Genomic DNA, 18,303 nt, shown 5'->3' with positions numbered 1-18,303 from the left:
GACCAACAACATTGATACATAGAGTTACACACAAACTGATATGAAACTCAAACACCTTCAGAATCAATACAGATATGATGAACAATAATAACCACAGATATTAAATGATTTGTATGAATACAGAAATCTCAGGTTAAAAAACGAACCATCCTGAAACAGTGTCTCTATACATATTGAGATATTTAGCTGTTTGTAAAGCATAAATAGGGTAAATAACACACACACACACACACACACACACACACACACACACACACACACACACACACACACGCACACACACACACACACATATATATATATATATATATATATATATACTATAATAGTTCTATAATGAAAGGTAGAGCTGTACATTTGTCCAGACCCAAACCCTCTCCACATCATCTCCTGGTCATGAAACCCTCTCCACAACATCTCCAGGTCATGAAACCCTCTCCACATCATCTCCTGGTCATGAAACCCTCTCCACAACATCTCCAGGTCATGAAACCCTCTCCACATCATCTCCAGGTAATGAAACCCTCTCCACATCATCTCCAGGTCATGAAACCCTCTCCACATCATCTCCAGGTAATGAAACCCTCTCCACATCATCTCCTGGTCATGAAACCCTCTCCACATCATCTCCTGGTCATGAGATCAGAGAGTTTTCTTCAGTTTAGATTTATTCTCCTGACGCTTGCTATGAACAGAACACACACACACATACAACGTTAAACAAACATTAAAAGTTTAAACACCTACACACATGCATGCACACTTACTTGCAAAACACACACACACACACACACACAGTTGTACTCACAGCAGGCAGCGTTGTACCCTCTTGGTCCAGTCTTGAGAGGGGTCGGCACACACAAACTTGTCCATCCAAGTGTGGAATCTGCAACAACACAGCACTATGTCAACACATATTACACACACACACACACACACACACGAACACACACACGTTACACACACATACACAAATAGTGAGTGAATCTCAAAGATTTTTCCTCAAAATGCATTGGAGAAGGTAAAGACAAGACTATTCTGCACACAGATTGTGCTTGGCTGTGATTGGCGGATAACTCACATGACAGCTTGGATGTCACAGGAGGAAGTAATGGGCTGGTGGGTGTAGTTTTTCAGCCGTCGGCATTGCAATGGACGACGAGTGTACTTCAGACAGCAATGTGCTACACACACACACACACACACACACACACACACACACACACACACACACACACACACACACACACACACACACACACACACACACACACACACACACACACACACACACACACACACACACACACACACACACACACACACACAAGTTAAACAGTAAGATAGGGGGAGCATGTGTGTCTGCAAGAAAGACAATGTGTGTGTGTGTGTCTGTATGTGTGTGTGTGTGTGTGTTTGTGTTTTTACTATGGCTTGTGTGTGGATGTATGGTGTGTTTGTGTTAGCACTGTTACGTTCTAATTCTCAGGGTAAAAAACTCAACAGACACTAAGTTTAATTCTTCTCAGAGGGTCAGTACAGCTGCATTCAGACAAATACATTTTCCACAAGGACTGAAATTTTACCGTTCCTCATAGGCTGAGTCTCCTCCTACACATCTGTACAAACATCGTTATTTACTGCTGGGCAGGACACCAGTGATACGGTCCATAAACCTTTATTTCTCCCTTAAGGTGACCTGACCTGACCTCAACCCCTTTCCATCACTAATCCATGGCTCTCTCCCCTTATCAATGCCTGCCACATGTGATCGCTTCCCTGCACTCAACACATTCAAAGCTTAATTGCACACACTACATACCTTCTGTCTATAACCATTCAATTCTGGTGCAGACCCTCTAAACCTCAGCACTGCATCCAAGTGACATGAATAAGTATATTTTCATATTCTCAGAACCCAACTGACCTGATTGTGTGGAGGGGATGAGTGTGAGGATGAGAAGAGATAACAGCACAGCCAGGACACACACTCTACAGCATAGCATCCTGATCTTCAGATGTGTTCCACAGAGACAGAAAGTAGGGAGAGTGAGATAGTGTTTCAGTAGTGTGTGTGAGAGAGAGAGAGGGAAAGAGAGAGCGAGAGAGAGAGAGAGGGCGAGGGGGCGTTGTTAGGCTGTTGAGCAACTGTTGGTATTCTCAGTGCTCAGGTGTATTGCGTGTGTGTGTGCTCTGCCAGTGAGATTTATTTTCTTCTCCACTTCCTCCTTAGCTGCAGATTAACTACTGATCTTGTTTTCCTCCACTGGAAGATAATGCTGGTACATAAACAGTGTGTAGGAGTGGAGTGGAGCAATCTTACCTGAGGAGTGTGTAAACAGCTGAATGAAAGGGAGTTGATGTAATGACCATAGACTAAAATAGAATATGACCTTCACAAACTGCTCATGTAATATTTTTATTTTATTTCACCTTTATTTAACCAGGTAGGCTAGTTGAGAACAAGTTCTCATTTGCAACTGCGACCTGGCCAAGATAAAGCATAGCAGTGTGAGCATACAACAAAGAGTTACACATGGAGTAAACAATTAACAAGTCAATAACACAGTAGAAAACAAAGGGGGGGTCTATATACAATGTGTGCAAAAGGCATGAGGAGGTAGGCAAATAATTACAATTTTGCAGATTAACACTGGAGTGATAAAAGATCAGATGGTCATGTACAGGTAGAGATATTGGTGTGCAGAAGAGCAGAAAAGTAAATAAATAAAAACAGTATGGGGATGAGGTAGGTGAAAAGGGTGGGCTATTTACCAATAGACTATGTACAGCTGCAGCGATCGGTTAGCTGCTCAGATAGCTGATGTTTGAAGTTGGTGAGGGAGATAAAAGTCTCCAACTTCAGCGATTTTTGCAATTCGTTCCAGTCACAGGCAGCAGAGTACTGGAACGAAAGGCGGCCAAATGAGGTGTTGGCTTTAGGGATGATCAGTGAGATACACCTGCTGGAGCGCGTGCTACGGATGGGTGTTGCCATCGTGACCAGTGAGCTGAGATAAGGCGGAGCTTTACCTAGCATAGACTTGTAGATTACCTGGAGTCAGTGGGTCTGGCGACGAATATGTAGCGAGGGCCAGCCGACTAGAGCATATAATCCCAGCCATTGTGTCAAAGTCTTCAGTTTTACGTCACAGTTGTGATGAAGTACTTATTGTGGATCCAAACTATCATTGACACCAATAGATGATGTAAGATTTGCTTCATTGTTAATTGTTACCGAGACACGGAAATGTGTATTTTTATACATGAATAAACCAACCCCCCCTCCCCCCAGCGATACACCACCACTCACACAACCCAGTCACACTTTATGTAAACAAGATTACTGAACAATATTTATAACGATAACCTTAGTAAACTAGATGTAAAATAGAACAAGAGGAATGTGTTTCTCTTAGGAGGAGGCTGGCTAGAAGGAGCACATATTGGCACAATGGCACTGGCAGCAAGGTGGCAAGAATCTCTGGGACCATCTGACCAGTAAAATAAATAATACAGGAAGACATTTGTTGGTAAAAAGACTGGTGAGTAGGCAAGTCATATAATAAAATAAAAATACACATATTTCCTACATCCTTAAATTGGCAATTCCAGAAGAGCCATGTTGGCATACACAGTGCCATTACTCAGAAATTGCTGATGCTACAGGCATGGTTTTCTTCTTTCGAGCACTTTTCCTTGGCAGAGTGGTCTCTAACTCCAGCTCTGTTTCCTCATCCCGTTCCTGCAACTTCCTGTTGGCCAACTGAACAAATGTGTCTGCAGCTGCCTTGACTTTTTCCAAATCTCTTGCCATTCCTTTCAGAGGCTCCTCTGTAGACACAACCATATGATGTCCATTCCACTTGTTTGAAGATCTTTTGATACTGGTGAGGTGACCTGAAATATTCTGAGGATTATCTGAGCTGTAAGTATTGTTTCACACTTCAGCCACAGTTCACATATATTGTTTATCACACTTCTGCAACGTGTTTCATTATCTTCTGCAAGCCGTTTCTAACAGTTTTTCTCCTCCCTAGGGTGGGGAGGCCTCTTTCCAGTTATTAGTTTCACCATTATCACAAGTCGACAGTTCAGTTGTCCTTGAATGTCTCAACTATACCCTGCTCATATTGTGAAATAGTAACACAATGGCCTAGTCTTAAAAGGTCTAGTCACACACACTGGATTATGACTCTAACACATTTTATACAATTATATGGTTTCAGGGTGGAATACTTTAGTCATTATCTTAAACATACAAATTCTTCTATCAGAAGGATATACTGATTTAGTGGGAACAGGCCCAGATCCCCACCATTTGCGTGAAGAGGAGGCGGAGAGAAAAAGGGGCCGATGGGATGCCTTTTGAGAATTCGTAGGCGATCGAACAAACCCCCAATTCCCTCCATTCTGCTAAATTGACGAGCTACATGGAAGGTTAAACTACCAACGGAACATTAAAAACTGTAACATCTTATGCTTCCCTTGAGTTGTGGCTGAATGACGACACTATCAACATACAGCTGGCTGGTTACACACTATACCAGCAGGATAGAACAGCAGCATCTGGTAAGACAAGGGGAGGCGAACTACGTATTTTTGTAAATAACAGCTGGTGCACGAAATCTAAGGGAGTCTCGAGCTATTACTCACCTGAGGTAGAGTATCTCATGATAAGCTGTAGACCACACTACCTACCTAGAGAGTTTTCATCTGGATTTTTCGTAACTGTTTACATGCCACCACAGTCAGAGGCTGGCACTAAGACAGCATTGAATGAGCTGTATTCCGCCATAAGCAAAAAAGAAAATGTTCACCCAGAGGCGGCGCTCCTAGTAGCCCGGGACTTTAATACAAGGAAACTTAAATTAATTTGACCAAATTTCTATCAGCACGTTAAATGTGCAACCAGAGGGAAAAAAACTCTGGACCACCTATACTCCACACACAGAGACACATACAAAGCTCTCCCTCGCCCTCCATTTGGAAAATCTGACCATAATTCTATCCCCTGATTCCTGCTTACAAGCAAAAATTCAAGCAGGAAGCACCAGTGACTATATCAATAAAAAAGTGGTCAGATGAAGCAGATGTTAATCTACAGGACTGTTTTGCTAGCACAGACTGGAATATGTTCTGGGATTCCTCCGATGGCATGGAGAAGTACACCACATTAGTCATGGGCTTCATCAATAAGTGCATCGACGACATCGTCCCCACAGTGACCATACGTAAAAAACCCAATTTGCATACCGTCCCAACAGATCCACAGATGATGCCATCTCTATTGCACTCCCTACTGCCCTTTCCCACCTGGACAAAAGGAACACTGTTAATAGAATTATATGATTAGAATGATTAGAATATTACCCTCTGAGACCATAGCTCTGAAACCATATGATTAGAATCATAAGATTATTTTAATGCTGTGTGTGATATAGTCAGTAGAATGATATCCAAGAGTGTAGTTCGTAGTCAGAATTAATGTTTTGGTGACAATATGTCTAGTGTCTTGATAACGGACTGTCTGAGCTAGATTCGGGGCCGACCTTGGCTGGGGCACTGAGAACTTCCCAGGGTCTCGGCACTGAGATCTTCCCAGGGTCTCTCCCTATGTCGGCTGGGTAGCAGGACAGTGTGGGCGTATGATAACTATGTTTTGTGTGGAAGTATGTGTGTCACTATAAAATAAAGGTCTTTGTACTGTGCACGCCAGAACGTTTCCGTGAATAAACATTTGACTATTGTGGACTGGGCTTCTGTCTGTTTTAAATTCCAACCAGTATCTTACAAATCCTGGTTGCAGATAGAGTCATTGAAATGAATTGGGGTATGAACAATTGAGGACCTAATTCTCGTGACCAACACCTATGTGAGAATGCTATTCATTGACTACAGTTCAGCGTTCTACACCATAGTGCCCACAAAGCTCATTACTAAGCTAAGGTCTCTGGGACATAACACCTCCCTCTGCAACTAGATCCTGGACTTCCTGACGGGTCGCCCCCAGGAGGTAAGGGTAGGTAACAACACATCTGCCACACTGATCCTCAGCACGGGCCCCCTCAGGGGTGCGTGCTCAGTCCGCTCCTGTACTCCCTGTTCACTCATGACTCCAACACCATCCTTAAATTTGTCGATGACACAACAGTGGAAGGCCTGACCACCGACAACGACGAGACAGCCAATAGGGAGGAGGTCAGAGACCTGGCCGTGTGGTGCCAGGAAAATAACCTCTCCCTCAAAGTGATCAAGACAAAGGAGATGATTATGGACTTAAGGAAAAAGAGGCCCGAGCACGCCCCCATTCTCATCGGCTGTCACGCCCTGACCATAGAGAGCCCTTGGGGTTCTCTATGGTGTTGTTGGTCAGGGTGTGACTAGGGGGGTGTTCTAGTTTTCCTAAATCTATGTTTGTTTTTGTTGCATGGTTACCAATTAGAGGCAGCTGATTGTCGTTGTCTCTAATTGGGGATAAAACCTATTCCCCCTCAGGAAAAATATGTGCCATCAAATCAAATCAAATCAAATTTATTTATATAGCCCTTCGTACATCAGCTGATATCTCAAAGTGCTGTACAGAAACCCAGCCTAAAACCCCAAACAGCAAGCAATGCAGGTGTAGAAGCACGGTGGCTTGGAAAAACTCCCTAGAAAGGCCAATACCTAGGAAGAAACCTAGAGAGGAACCAGGCTATGTGGGGTGGCCAGTCCTCTTCTGGCTGTGCCGGGTGGAGATTATAACAGAACATGGCCAAGATGTTCAAATGTTCATAAATGACCAGCATGGTCGAATAATAATAAGGCAGAACAGTTGAAACTGGAGCAGCAGCACAGTCAGGTGGAAGTTGAAACTGGAGCAGCAGCATGGCCAGGTGGACTGGGGACAGCAAGGAGTCATCATGTCAGGTAGTCCTGGGGCATGGTCCTAGGGCTCAGGTCAGTTGAAACTGGAACAGCAGCATGGCCAGGTGGACTGGGGACAGCAAGGAGTCATCATGTCAGGTAGTCCTGGGGCATGGTCCTAGGGCTCAGGTCCTCCGAGAGAGAGAAAGAAAGAGAGAAGGAGAGAATTAGAGAACGCACACTTAGATTCACACAGGACACCGAATAGGACAGGAGAAGTACTCCAGATATAACAAACTGACCCCAGCCCCCCGACACATAAACTACTGCAGCATAAATACTGGAGGCTGAGACAGGAGGTACAGAGTCAATGGGTCCTCAGATCCTGAAAAGGTTCTACAGCTGCCCCATCGAGAGCATCTGGTTTCATCACTGTCTGGTATGGCAACTCCTCGGCCTCCGACCGCAAGGCACTACAAAGGGTAGTGCGAACGGCCCAGTACATCACTGGGGCCAAGCTTCCTGCCATCCAGGTCTTCTATACCAGGCGGTGTCAGAGGAAGGCCCTGAAAATTATCAAAGACTTCAGCCACCCTAGTCATAGACTGTTCTCTGTGCTACCGCACGGCAAGCAGTACCGGAGCGCCAGTTCTAAGACCAAGAGGCTTCTAAACAGCTTCTACCCCCAAGCCATTAGACTCCTGAACATCCAATCAAATGGCTACCCAGACTATTTGCATTGCCCCCCCTCCTCCCCTCTTTACATCACTGCTACTGTCTGTTGTTGTCATCTATGCATAGTCACTTCAATAAGTCTACCTGCATGTACATACTACCTCAACTAACCAGTGCCCCTGCACATTGACTCTGTACCGGTACCCCCCTGTATATAGTCTCGTTATTGTTGTTTTACTGCTGTTCTTTAATTACTTGTTACTTTTATCTCTTATTCTTATCCATATTTTTTGAAACTGCATTGTTGGTTGGGGGCTCTCGTAAGTAAGCATTGCACTGTATCCGGTGCATGTGACTAATAAAAATCGATTTGATTTGATTAGCATTGATGTCTTTCTGATCTTGTCTGGTTGAAAGAGTGAGAAGGACATCAACATACAGACCCTCATCGGAATTTCCAAAAGCTCCAAAGACTTTCTTTAAGGCATTGCCCATCAGCGTATCTCTCCAATTGGAGCAAAACGTCTGTGTCTTGGGTCCTTGCTCTCCTTCTCCCAAATGTTCATCCTCTGGTAGGATTCACGGAAGAACACAGCTATGTTGTTAATGAGAGAAAAAATTACCCACTTGCCAAGACACTCTTTGTTGTCTACCAAAACAAGGTTCACAATGTGTGCATAGCACCACACATGCACTTGATTGGTGGACTATGCAGAGAGCAGGGCAGAGAAGCCTTTATACTAGTCTTGCATATTGGAGGCTCCATCAGTGGAATTGCCAAGGCACTTGCTGATGTCAAGCTTCATGTTTTCCAGTACCCAGTAATTCACTCAGTACCTGGACAAAGTATAGTCCATTGGATGCCTCGCATTTCACCACAGCCACAAGCCTCTCATGGATGACGTCCGTCACATACCCGACTATGACAAAGCATTGATCTTGTGTTGTAATGTCCTGCGTAGTGTCAATCTGGGCTGAAAACATACCAGCTTCCTGGATTTCACTTGCTATGGTGGCCTGCATTGTGTGTTGGATGGTAGTCTTTGATAAAAGAGTGATGAGAGGCTCTGCCCCCTCTTGACCAGGAGTTTTTTGCTTTTCTCTATACAGGCAGTGAAATACTCTTTCATACACAGGTCGTACTTTCCCAGCAGAATGATCATCTCTAAAACGTTGCCATGGTCAATGCTGCTGTCATCTAGCGTATAAGCTTCTTCAGACTGCATGCCTCTGTAGCTCAGACCCCTCTTGCCTTTAACAACATCTATAATGCGCTCAAGCACCTGCCTTCCTCTGCACACTTGCTCTCTATGAGCAGACATCTGACTGCTGATGAACAGGCTCTCAATGTTACCTTTGGAGGACCTTAGAAAGTAGGCCTCAGCATGACCTCTATACATAATGCTCTTCTCATGCTCTTCCACTCTCTGATGGATATGCTTCCAGTCTGCCATTCCATTCATGAAAGGGCTGTTCTCTATGGGCTTTGCAAATGCCATACAAATGAAGCAGAATAAAGCAGGGTTCTCTTCACTGCTACTTCCTGTTGGTCCCATCTTTACAAAAGAAAACCTTCTGCACCATAGACTTTTCACACTTTTGTTGGGAGTGGAAACTAAAAAACATATCTAGGTCCCATGACTTCGGTCTCTTAAAATAATCAAACTTGGGGTGGCAGTGGTATTCTGGCTCTGGCTCAATCTACATCTGTCCACTGCAGATGGCAGTGGTATTCTGGCTCTGGCTCAATCTACATCTGTCCACTGCAGATGCACTATCCTCAACCTAGATGAGTAATTAGTATAAATTAGTATATTAGTATAGTATTATAACATTAAATAAAAAGTATAATGTTAATATAATAGTATAACGTTAGTATTATATTAATATATTAATTATATAATGTTTGTATATTCATATAATTTCATATAATAGTATTCTATATACCACTAGTATAATATTAATTCCAATTGGACAATACAGCAGTTTAAGAAATATATAACCAACATTTGTCTATAATGTTTGTAGGTTTTGTTTCGTCATTAAATCCTTGTGCAAGAAAAATGGTCTACATTGGTGGTTAGTCTCTAATTTGTTAATGCTATGTACTAACTTGTCATTAATCATAACCATTCATGCATAACAATGAGTTCAACATTTCGAAAGTTTGCTGTATAGCACGTCAACCACATCCAGGCTGTGATTGGTCAGTTCGTGAAAAGTGACATAGACGAGATCTTGTTTCACAAAAGGCACCCGATATAGCTAAATAGCCAGCTAGCCAAACCCAAACATTGCTTATCTTATCCCTATTGTCTTCTGTCTTACCACTTCAGCTGCAAAACCTTGACTAACAGTTGAACTGGTATCGCTGGGCTCAATGGCCTGCTCTCTCTTTCCTGTTTGCTACCAGTGCTTTCAGGCTCACAAGACTGCGATGATTGAATGGTAACGGCGCCAAATGAAGAATGTGTTATTTTAAAACATTTAACTGCATCAGCCTCAAGGGACTTCAACCTCTTCTCTCTCTGCTTTTCAGCACCATCTTTACGTTTGTTCATGCTGCTAGACCTGTTTATAGACTACCGTGTCTTCTTGTATCATTCCTCCTCCACACAGAGAGTGTGTGTGTATGAACTATTGTTAAAACACTGGTTTAGGAACCTTTATTCATTCTTACCTGTATACGGATGATGAAGTATGTGTTTTTTGTATGTGATGAAATCCAACATGTGTCGGGAACATTCCAACATTATTTGGGAACTTGAGGCATTGATCCGCCGTCTCTAACAGGGAATCGTACATGTGCATAGAGCCGGAAGTATTACCCACTCGACCACGGCTCTGCCCCATAATCCCTTTGCAAGGCCTAGAAATATTGTGACGACACACACACTCACACACACACACACACACACACACACACACACACACACACACACACACACACACACACACACACACACACACACACACACACACACACACACACACACACACACACACGCACATGGACACACATAGACACACACCAAACAAACACACACACACACACAATGGCGGACAATCACCCAAGGTCAGAGTAGAGCGTAATCAGACCCAGAGAGAGAAAGATGATCAATGATTATCCTCATCAGCAGGAAGGGATCATATCAGCATTATCAGTGGTATTCTAAGAACGTCACAACATTCTATAAATAACCACAGAGTTAAAAATAGTAACACATAAGGATGGCGTGGCTTTAAAACTTTAAACTCTGGTCACACAAGGAAGAATTGCAGGGGAAACATGCACCTTTTTATTTGGTGAATAGCATTCACGCACCTACTACACCAAATCAGCATTAGCTTTACATACCGCCTGTCATCTGGACGGGTGTTCAGTGTTTACCCACCTTTTCTACCACTAAGGCTCTGCTACTGACATCCTACCAACTCCATATAAATAACCAGATTTCTGATCTGACTGCATTCTATTGATCTGAACTTGATCTGTTTCATGAACTGAGTGTCATCTCTGTTAGATGAGTCAATCTGGGGGTTGTACATGGGGCGGCAGGTAGTTAGAGCGTTGGGCCAGTAACTGAAAGGTTGATAAATCGAATCCCCGAGCTGACAAGGTAAAAATGTGTCCTTCTGCCCCTGAACAAAGCAGTTAACCCACTGTTCCTAGTCCGTCATTGTAAATAAGAATTGGTTTTTAACTGACATGCCTAGTTAAATAAAGGTAAAATTAAAATAAATGTGTGTTAACAGAGAGTTGGGTGTGTTTCCACAGGACGTTCCCTTTCAAATGTATTTGTCAAATGCTTTGAAACAACAGGTGAAGACTAACAGGGAAAGTGCTGGTTCTGGACAAATAGATGGAAGGACCTCTTGCGAAACACTGGAACTGGAAAAACGGGGAAGAGCAACAAATGACTTTCGAAGGAGCATCAGACTGATCAGCGGCAAAATCCGGACTGGATCACAAAGTAAAAATGGATGGGAAATGTTTTAAATGCTTTTACTTGGCTATCAAAGGACCCACACTCTTAATCTCACTCCAGTTTAACATTATCTGCTACACATGGCTCAATGCTGTTAAAAGGATGGACAACTGCTTTTAAAGTATTGAGAATTGAGGTTGAAGATTGGATTATTACTGTATCTATTGATTTGAAAAGTGGACTGGTACTGTTAACCTCAGATTAGTGGACAGATTTGGAGTAAAACAAGGAGTGGGCAGGCTGCCAGAGTTCTCCAATCCCCTAAAAACTTGAGATTTTATTTTACCTTAGTAGGACCAATTCCACCCAACCACCTTTAGTGGGATCTATTCCACCATAACCCCTATAGTGGGATCTATACCATCCGAACTCCTTTAGTGGGATCTATTCCATGCTAACCCCTATAGTGGGATCTATTCCATCCTAACCCCTATAGTGGGATCTATTCCATCCAAACCCCTTTAGTGGGATCTATTCTATGCTAACCCCTATAGTGGGATCTATTCCATGCTAACCCCTATAGTGGGATCTATTCCATCCGAACCCCTTTAGTGGGATCTATTCCATCCTAACCCCTTTAGTGGAATCTATTCCATCCGAACCCCTTTAGTGGGATCAATTTCATCCGAACCCCTTTATTGGGATCTATTCCATCCGAACCCCTTTAGCTGGATCTATTCCATCCAAACCCCTTTAGTAGGATATATTCCACCATAACCCCTTTAGCTGGATCTATTCCATCCAAAACCCTTTAGTAGGATATATTCCACCATAACCCCTTTAGTGGGATCTATTCCATCCCAAACCCTTTAGTAGGATATATTCCACCATAACCCCTTTAGCTGGATCTATTCCATCCAAAACCCTTTAGTAGGATATATTCCACCATAACCCCTTTAGCTGGATCTATTCCATCCCAAACCCTTTAGTAGGATATATTCCACCATAACACATTTAGCTGGATCTATTCCATCCAAAACCCTTTAGTAGGATATATTCCACCATAACCCCTTTAGCTGGATCTATTCCATCCAAAACCCTTTAGTAGGATATATTCCACCATAACCCCTTTAGCTGGATCTATTCCATCCAAAACCCTTTAGTAGGATCTAATCCATCCAAACCCCTTTTGTGGGATCGTTTCCACTGTAACACCAACAGTAGGATCTATTCCATTATAACCCTTTTAGTTGGATCTATTCCTCCCTAAGTATTTTAGTGGGATCTATTTCATCTGAACCCCTTTTTGTGGGATCTATTTCATCTGAACCCCTTTAGTGGGATCTATTTCATCTGAACCCCTTTAGTTGGATGTATTCTATCCTAACCCCTTTAGTGGGATCTATTCTATCTGAACCCTTTTAGTGGGATCTATTCCACCGTAACACCATTAGTGGGATCTATTCCATTATAACCCTTTTAGTGGGATCTATTCCTCCATAAGTATTTTAGTGGGATCTATTCCACCCTAACTCTTTTAGTGGTATTTATTCCACCCAAACCCTTTTAGTAGGATCTATTCCACCCAAACCCTTTTAGTGGGATCTTTTCCACTGTAACACCAACAGTAGGATCTATTCCATCCAAACCCCTTTTTGTAGGATCTATTCCTCCCTAAGTATTTTAGAGGGATCTATTCCACCCCAACCCCTTTAGTGGGATCTTTTCCACCCTACCTCCTTCACTGGGATCTATTCAACCCTATCTCTTTAAGTGGGATCTATTCCACCCTAACCCCTTTAGAGGGATTTATTCCACCCTAACCCCTTTAGAGGGATTTATTCCACCATAATCCCTTTAGTGGCCTACATTGTGTTTGATACATTTCCAGTCTACCTATACATTATTTTTTATTTTTTTGTGTTCACACTTTTTGATGAAATCTTGCCAACTTGTGTTTCATGGTTACCATGGTTCCATACTGGTCACTGAAACTAGAAGGTTTTACAGTTAAGAGTCCTGGTGCTACAAACCTCCAACAGGTGGTGTAGTCTGTTTTTATGACAAATCAACAGCATTCTTACATAAATATTAATTTTATCCAGGGTGTTGAAGGCAGTGTGCAGTGCAATGCAGACTGTCTCGTGTGTTTGCACTTCAGAACTCTAGTTCCTCTCACGGTTAATCTCTCGTTAACCCTGAGACAAAAACATACCAGAAAGTATTCATGGTTATTACATACTATAGTTGGTTTATATCATGAATGTACCAGTTTATTTTGAGTTATTATGGGGTAAGGCAGCTCATCAGGCATTTATGCTATATTTAAGCAATAGGGCATGAGGGGTTGTGGTACATGGCCAATATACCACGGCTAAGGGCTGTTTTTACTCACAACGCAACGCGGGGGGCCTGGATACAGCCCTTAGCCGTGGTATATTGGTCATATACCACAAACCCCTGAGGTGCCTTATTGCTATTATAAACTGGTTTACAATGTAATTAGAGCATATTTTTATTTTATTTTGTCATATCTGTGATATACAGTCTGATATACCACAGCTGTCAGCCAATCAGCATTCAGGGCTCAAACCACCCAGTTTATAATCATCAACAATCAATGGGTATACTGTATATAATGTATTGAAATGACCATGGAACAGTGGGAATATTGCATCTTTGAAGCCACACATTGAACTCATATTGAACATATCTGAAACATGAACACACCTGTAATAAAACATCATAGCCACACACCTGTGTAGACTACAAACACACTTCTACCCTATAGACCACCTCACTGTACTGAATTAGAGACACCAAAGGAATACACAGACGGGTTGTCTGTGGAACTAAATGCCTGCTGCCTCTTGGCTAATGCCACACCTTCTGGTACAATACAGGAACAATCTACAAGCAGAATCTGGCTGTGGATGTGAAATTAATATCATATTCTGGTTGAAATGTGGGTTTCTTTTTGAAGTCATCAGATACCAATGCATGGTTTAGTCCATTGTGCAGAATTTCAAATCATTTTTGTGGTCTCTAAAAAGACTCTTCTTTCTGGAGAGTTGGAGTGGTGAGTTATTCCAGGGCACTAGATTACTTACAGTAGGGAGAAACCTAAGAGGTACGTGTGATGTACACACACACACACACACACACACACACACACACACACACACACACACACACACACACACACACACACACACACACACACACACACACACACACACACACACACACACACACACACACACACACACACACACACACACACAGACAGTGTCTTTCCTGGATTCCTCAGATCAGCGCATGTGGCTGCATGCTAATGATCTTGTTACCTTCCACTGCAGTGAAGTCTGCTGAGGGTAGAATGGCTCATAATAATGGCTGGAATGGAGTGAATGGAATGATATCAAACAGATGGAAACCATGTGTTTGATGTGTTCGATACCATTCCAATAATTGCTTTCCAGCCATTGCTATGAGCCCACCCTCCACATTTAAGGTGCCACCAGCCACCTGTGTTTCAGTGAAAGATAATGCTGGATTGTAAGCAGTGTGTGGAAGTAGAGTGGAGCAATCTTACCCGACAGTGTTTAAACAGTTGAATGAAAAGGATTTGATGTAATGACCATAGACTAATATAATCCCAGCCATTGTGTCTATGTTTTGTATCCCTTCCTACAGTCTGTAATTTATTGTGTGGATGATGATGCCATTCCCAGTTTTAGAAGTTGTCACATACAATAAGAGTAGAAAACAGATTTTTTTCCCCAAATACATATTTTATTATCTATTTCATAGCTCTTAGCTTAAACAACCCAGTACACCTCAGGAAAACGCATACATACATTTGGACACTTTGAAAAGCCAAAATTAAAAAGGTTTTCTCTGGATCCAAGTGGACAGAGGATATGAAACAACACAAAAATATTTTGTTGTACTCTGTGAAAACAGATGTTTTCATGTTTATCAGGAATACTGCACTTGCTGTTTATGAAACAGACCAACAACATTGATACATAGAGTTACACACAAACTGATATGAAACTCAAACACCTTCAGAATCAATACAGATATGATGAACAATAATAACCACAGATATTAAATGATTTGTATGAATACAGAAATCTCAGGTTAAAAAGCGAACCATCCTGAAACAGTGACTCTATGCATATTGAGATATTTAGCTGTTTGTAAAGCATAAATAGGGTAAATAACACACACACACACACAAATCATCTCCAGGTCATGAAACCCTCTCCACATCATCTCCAGTTCATGAGTTCTTGAGATCAGAGAATTTTCTTCAGTTTAGATTTCCTCTCCTGACGCTTGCTATGAACACACATACGTAGACACACAACTTTAGACAAACATACACACAAGTTTTACAACAACTACACACGTGCACACACATACACACACGTGTACTCACAGCAGACAGCGTTGTACGCTCTTGGTCCAGTCTTGAGAGGGGTCGGCACACACAAACTTGTCCCTCCGGGTGTGGAAGCTGCAACAACACAGCACAATGTCAACACATATTACACACACACACACACACACACACACACACACACACACACACACACACACACACACACACACACACACACACACACACACACACACACACACACACACACCAGAGGAGGCTGGTGGGAGCAGCTATAGGAGGACAGGCTCATTGTAAAGCTGGAAAGGAATACTTGGAACAGTATCAAACACATCAAACATATGTAAACTAAGTGTTGGACTATGTACCATTCATTCCATTCCAGCCATTATAACGAGCCATCCTCCTAAAGCTGCTCCCACCAGCCTCCTCTGTTACACACATGCACACACATTACACAAATCACACACACACACACAGATAGTGAGTGTATCTCAATGGTCTTTCCTCTAACCTCACCTCGTCAAAATGCATTGGAAAAGGTAAAGACAAGACTATTTTACACACAGTGTGTGCTGGGCTGTGATTGGAGGATAACTCACACGACAGCATGGATGTCACAGGAAGAGGTAATGGTCTGGTAAGTGTAGTCTTTCAGCCGTCGGCATGGCACTGGACGCCGAGTGTACTTCAGACAGCAATCTGCTACGCACACGCACACGCACACGCGCACACACACACACACACACACACACACACACACACACACACACACACACACACACACACACACACACACACACACACACACACACACACACACACACACACACACACACACACACACACACAGTAAGATAGGGAGAGCATTTGTGTATGCAAGAGAGACTATGTGTGCATGTGTGTGCTTGTTTGTCATGTGTATGTATTTGTACAATGGTGTGTGTGTATGTGTGTGTGTGTGTGTGTGTGTGTGTGTGTGTGTGTGTGTGTGTGTGTGTGTGTGTGTGTGTGTGTGTGTGTGTGTGTGCGTGTGTGTGTGCGTGTGGGCGTGTGTGTGTGTGTGCATGTATTGTGTGTTTGTATTAGCACTCACCTGATTGTGTGGAGGGGATGAGTGTGAGGATGAGGAGAGATAACAGCACAGCCAGGACACACACTCTACAGCAAAGCATCCTGATCTTCAGATGGGTTCCACAGAGACAGAAAGTAGGGAGAGTGTTTTCGTAGATTCGTTATCTGTAGTGTGTGAGAGAAAGAGAGAGTGTTTTTCTGAATGAGAGTTTGTGTTCTTTAAGTAGGGCTCGGGCTGGACTTCCTCCAGATAGCAGTGTCATGGAATGTATTGGCAGGGGGTGTTGCGGTGGGGCGAGGGTGCGTTGTTAGGCTGTTGTGCGACTGTTGGTATTCTCAGGTATTTTTTGTGTGCGTGCTCTGCCAGTGATATTAATTTTCTTCTCCATGTCCTCCTTGCCTACAGATTAATGATCTTGTTTTCCTCCACTGAAAGATAATGCTGGAATGTAAGCAGTGTGTAGGAGTGGAGTGGCGCAATCTTACCTGAGGAGTGTGTATATAGCTGAATGAATGGGAGTTGATGTAATGACCTTAGACTAAAATAGGATATGATCTTCACAAAATGCTCAGGTATTATAATCCCAGCCATTGTGTCAAAGTCTTCAGCTTGACGTCACAGCTGTGATGAAGTACTTATTGTGGATCCAAACTATCATTGGCACCAATAGATGATATGAGATTTGCTTCATTGTTAATTGTTAAGGAGACACGGAAATGTGTGTTTTTTTCCTTTACACACACATACATAAACCCAGTTTAGAGGACAAGGTTAGTCACAGTGCAGTGCCCCCTTGTATCATTCCTCCTCCACACAGGGATAATGTGTGTGTGTGTTAAAAAAATATATATATATATATTGTTAAAAAAATATATACATATTGTAAAAAAATATATATATATATTGTTTTCACCTTTATTTAACCAGGTAGTCTAGTTGAGAACCAGTTCTCATTTACAACTGCGACCTGCCAAGATAAACCATAGCAATTCGACACCTACAACAACACAGAGTTACACATGGAATAAACAAAACATACAGTCAATAATACAGTAGAAAAAAATAAAACAAAAAGTCTATATACAGTGAGTGCAAATGAGGTAAGATAAGGGAGCTAAGGCAATAAATTGGCCATGGTGGCGAAATAATTACAATATAGCAATAAAACCTACTTTTTTCAATTTCCGCCTGAAGACATATCCAAATCTACGAGCCTGTAGCTCAGGCACAGAACCAATGATATGCATATTCTTTGAAAGAAAACACTAAAGTTTGTGTAAATGTGAATTGAATGTAGGAGAATACAACACAATAGATCTGGTTTAGATAATACAATGGAAAAAAACATACTTTTACATTTTTATTTA

The 18,303-nt window shown here is 42.4% G+C and overlaps 2 protein-coding genes across 3 annotated transcripts; both read right to left on the bottom strand.

Annotated features, from left to right (window-relative positions):
• Nucleotides 1–137: 137 nt before the first annotated feature.
• On the bottom strand, nt 138–2,150 carry LOC109899003 (C-C motif chemokine 20). The gene is made up of 4 exons (XM_031835145.1): nt 1,928–2,150; nt 1,082–1,184; nt 809–886; nt 138–685 (listed from the first exon to the last, which is right to left on the bottom strand). The coding sequence occupies exons 1-4, from the start codon at nt 2,004–2,006 to the stop codon at nt 643–645; spliced, it is 303 nt and encodes a 100-aa protein (XP_031691005.1). The 5' UTR covers nt 2,007–2,150; the 3' UTR covers nt 138–642.
• Nucleotides 2,151–15,246: 13,096 nt separating this feature from the next.
• On the bottom strand, nt 15,247–17,288 carry LOC109899004 (C-C motif chemokine 20). 2 transcript variants are annotated; one of them, XM_020494039.2, is made up of 4 exons: nt 16,958–17,288; nt 16,464–16,566; nt 15,901–15,978; nt 15,247–15,800 (listed from the first exon to the last, which is right to left on the bottom strand). In XM_020494039.2, exons 1-4 carry the CDS (start codon nt 17,034–17,036, stop codon nt 15,758–15,760), a joined length of 303 nt encoding a protein of 100 aa, XP_020349628.2. In that variant the 5' UTR covers nt 17,037–17,288; the 3' UTR covers nt 15,247–15,757. The 2 variants fall into 2 exon arrangements, with proteins under 2 accessions (XP_020349628.2, XP_031691006.1); XM_031835146.1 differs by having other exon boundaries at nt 16,464–16,563; nt 16,958–17,186.
• Nucleotides 17,289–18,303: the final 1,015 nt, after the last annotated feature.

Source organism: Oncorhynchus kisutch, linkage group LG11, assembly GCF_002021735.2.
Source record: "Oncorhynchus kisutch isolate 150728-3 linkage group LG11, Okis_V2, whole genome shotgun sequence".
In the NCBI taxonomy this organism is placed as follows: domain Eukaryota; kingdom Metazoa; phylum Chordata; class Actinopteri; order Salmoniformes; family Salmonidae; genus Oncorhynchus; species Oncorhynchus kisutch.
The sequence above is the reverse complement of the archived record's forward strand: the minus strand, read 5'-3'. Positions and strand labels throughout refer to the sequence as shown.